Consider the following 3,718-nt stretch of genomic DNA (forward strand, 5'->3'; position numbering starts at 1 on the left):
CCCCCCCCCCAGGCAGCAATGGGCTGGGCAACCCCATCCCCATGGGGCACGGTGACTGGAGGGGCATCCCTGTGCTGGGAACTCATCCCTCTCCCCGGCTGAGCCCAGGGCCAGGCACCGTTCTTACGTGTCCGGGCGGTGAGGGTGGTGGGGACGGTGGGCTGCTGCGCGTAGCGGGATCGGAGCGTCACCACATACTCGGTGTCGGGGCGCAGGTTGCTCAGCGTGGCCGACTGTGCGCTGGCCCCCAGGCTCTTCTCTTCCCCCTGGGCTGCCCCTGGAGGGGGAGGTGGAGGGGTAAGGGTGGGCACGGGGGCACAGCCAGGCCCGGCAGGGAAGGGGTGTCTGCGGGCCCGCACCTTGCCCCAGGGATGCCAGTCGGTGCCAGGGGTGGGGAGCGCTGGGAGAGGCTGGGATGGCGGCCAGGGCAGGGGCACCCATCGGAGCGCCCGGGGCCAGGGAGGGGCTTCCAGGTGCACGGCTCCAGCCCAGCACCCGGCTGGGACGGGGGTCTGCTGCCCACCCCCCACGCGGAGCAACCGCAAGGGCACGCGCATGCCTGCGCTCTCAGCCCCGGGCAGGGGCACCCATGGGGGCCGCTGGCCGTCATGCACACCCGTGCGAGCGCTTCGAGCCCTGCGCGTCAAAGCCTCCGGGCGTAGGAACACACACGCCGCCTCCACGCCTCTGTACGCACACGTGCCCCGCAGCCTGCGCACGAGCGCCGGCCGCCGCGGTGAGGGCAGGCGCGCACACACCCACAGTGCTTTTGGCATGCACCCCCCGCATCACCCCCATGCGTGTAACCCCCTTCCCCGAGCACGCACCCTGCCATGTCCTGCCCGGCCCATGGGCCTGCGCAAAGGTAGGGCATCCAGACAGGACCACCCGCTCGCAGGGAAAGTACCCTCACCTTGCACGGTGTAGCTGAGGCTGTAGCCCTGGGGGGGCTCGGGGCCAGGCTGCCAGGCCAGCCGCAGGAAGGTCGGTCCAGTCTCCACCACACGGAAATCCAGCACGGAGCCAGCACGGCTCTCTGAGGGCACAGGGAGCCAGGGATGAGCCCCCAGCCCCACATGCCATAGGCACCCGGCGCCTGCCCGCGTCCCCGTCCCTGTGGCATGGACACTCACGGGTGCGTGCTCGGCCGGACACCGACTCGCCGATGCTGTTGGCGTACTGGGCAGTGACCGTGACCAGGTACTCCGTCCCTGCGCGCAGCCCCTGCAGCACAGCGCTCGTCTCCCGCGGCCCCAGGCTCACCTGGGCAGGGACAGCGTCACCCCCCTGCCATTCCCAGGCCACGCGTGGGGCCGCCAGGGACCCCCAGGGACTCGGAGCAGGGAGGTGGGAGCGCTTACCTCCTGCCTCTCTGCCACGATCGGCTGCCCCAGCCCCGTCAGCGGCACGCGCTGCACCCGGTAGCCGGTGACAGGGCCGCTGGCTGCCGTCCAGCGGATCCGCAGCTGGTCAAGGCCCCGCTCCAGGATCTCCATGTTGGAGGGTCCGATGTGGCTCGGCCCATCTGTGGGGGACCACAGGAGCTGTCAGCTCCAGGGTGCATGGGGTGGCGGGGAATGCTTGGCGGGGTGGCACAGCCACGTTCCCAGTGGGGCAGGATGGCCAGGAGGGCATTTTGGGGAGGATGGGTGCTAAGCGTGCACCGAGGGTGAGCGCAGCCTGGCAACCAGCACCGCCAGCACCCATACCCCACGGGAAGGAGGGTGAGTCCCCATACCCATGAGGCGCAGGGTGCCCCCGACGCTTGTGCACACCCTGCGTGTCATTAGCGGCACCAGCGTCCCCAGCAGCTTGAAGTCACCAACATAGAAGAAGAAGGCATCGGTGGGCATCGAGGCCACACGCATCAGCTCCTTGTGGTCAGCATTCTTGATCCCTGGCGGGGATGGAGATGATGGGTGAGGGCAGGGACCCTGAACCTGAGGGGACCCCCCCTCACCTGGCACCAAAGCCTTGCTCACCCACAGCGAAGACCTTGATGCCCTGGCTCTTCAGCTTTGCTGCCGGCCCCTCAGCATCATCCTGGGACTTGCCATCCGTGATGAGGATGCAGATCTGCGGGGCCGGGCGAGAGCCATGAGACCCAGCCCAGCACCCACAGACCCACCGCATCCCCTCCCAGGTGTCCCCAGGGCCACCGCCCTGCAGGTACCTGGGGGACCCCTGGCCGGAGCTGTGTGGGGCCGAAGAAGTTGTCAGCGACGTAGCGGAAGCCGGCACCGGTCCGTGTGTTGCCGCCCTTGTAGCTCAGCTGCTGGATGGCCCTCCGGACGCTTGTGCCGTCGGTGTGCTGGGAGAAGGGGAACTCCACCCTGGGGGGCGCAGGGGACGTGTCATCTCCCAGCCCTGCCGCCCCACTGTCCCGCACGCCCCCTGCCCGGGGCTCACCGTGGATCATCGCTGTACTGCGCCACAGCGAAGCGCACCGCTTTCTCGCCCACCACCTGCACGAAGGGCCCCACCAGTTCGTCCATGAAGGTGCGGATGGCGCGGAAGTTGTTCCGGCCAATGCTGGATGAGCCGTCCACCAGGAAGACGATGTCGGCCTCCAGCACGTCCTCGCACACTGCTGCGGGGTGGTGACAGCACTCAGGGCACGGACCGGCACCACGGCACGGTGGTGCTGGGCCCCTCTCGCACCCCTGCCACCGTGTGCCCCCGGTGCTCTGCACCCACCTTGGCTCCTCTTCTGCGCTGTGGCAGCCGGGGGGCCCAGGAGCACCGGGAGCATGGCGAGGAGCAGGAGCCGGCCGCTCATCGTGGGAGCCTGCGGGAGAGGATGCTGCCACCACCACCCCACACCAGCCCCATGCCTCTGGGGACAGCTGTGACAGAGCGGCAGGGCCCGGGAGGGCCCAGCACCGTGCCGTGCCGGGACGCCTGGCAGCCTCAGGAAGGCAAGGCGTCAGCGCCACGCTGGGCACCACTGCTGGCACCCTTCGGTGCCGGGGAGAGCCCCCGCTTTGGGTTAGGGCAGGGAGGCGGCAGGGCTGTACCCGGCCGCGTTACCACACGTCGCCCACGCCGGAGAAGCGACCGGCAGCACCCAGTGCCCGCACAGCACGCCGGGTCTGCCGGCTCACCGAAAAGCGCCGGGTGGGCAGCATCTGGCCTGCATCTGGCCGAGCGGGAGCAGTGCCGGTGGCTACCCCATGGCAGGGCACGGGCCGTCGGCGGTGGCGGGTGCGGGAGGGCACGGTCGCGTGTGTGCCCCGCGCCTGGCCCCGCTCCAGCTCTCCCCGTTCAGCCTGGCCGGGCCTGGCCCGCGGCCCCGTTCGCTGCCCGGGGGTGCCGTGCCCCGGCCGGCGGGAGGCTGCCAGCCCCGGCTGCAGGGTGTGCGCGGGCTCTGCCTCCACAAGCCCTTCCCGCCGCCTGCTCCGCGCCTCGGCACCGGCGGCAGCTCACCCCGGCTGCTCCTGCCCACCGGGTCCCCCTGCCTGCGGGGGCTCCCCACCACCCGGGGAAGGCTGGCAAAAGCGGGGTGCTCTAGGGCAGCGGGGAGCCGGGGTGGGCAAGCCCTGCCCGCGAAACCCCACGCCCCGCCGCTTCCCACGCACACGGGGGGCACCCGGCCTGACACCACAGCGATGGCCACCCCGGGTCTCAGCCCAAGCACGGCCCCGGACCGCCTGAACCCGGGAGGTGCGAGCCCGGGGCGGCCGCCCCGGCGCGGGAGGGCGGACGAGCGCCCACGGGT

The 3,718-nt window shown here is 71.2% G+C and overlaps 1 protein-coding gene across 1 annotated transcript in view; it reads right to left on the reverse strand.

Moving 5' to 3' along the window:
- Positions 1-2,779, reverse strand: part of COL7A1 (collagen, type VII, alpha 1) — a 32,169-nt gene extending 29,390 nt beyond the window's left edge. Inside the window, 9 exon segments of the mRNA XM_010573641.1 lie at positions 128-277; positions 914-1,036; positions 1,134-1,263; positions 1,362-1,525; positions 1,739-1,897; positions 1,983-2,076; positions 2,174-2,333; positions 2,410-2,590; positions 2,698-2,779. Of these exon segments, the coding sequence (XP_010571943.1) occupies positions 128-277; positions 914-1,036; positions 1,134-1,263; positions 1,362-1,525; positions 1,739-1,897; positions 1,983-2,076; positions 2,174-2,333; positions 2,410-2,590; positions 2,698-2,779 (1,243 nt within the window).
- Positions 2,780-3,718: the final 939 nt, after the last annotated feature.

Source organism: Haliaeetus leucocephalus, unplaced genomic scaffold (genome assembly GCF_000737465.1).
Source record: "Haliaeetus leucocephalus isolate CR32 unplaced genomic scaffold, Haliaeetus_leucocephalus-4.0 Scaffold2, whole genome shotgun sequence".
Taxonomy (NCBI): Eukaryota; Metazoa; Chordata; class Aves; order Accipitriformes; family Accipitridae; genus Haliaeetus; species Haliaeetus leucocephalus.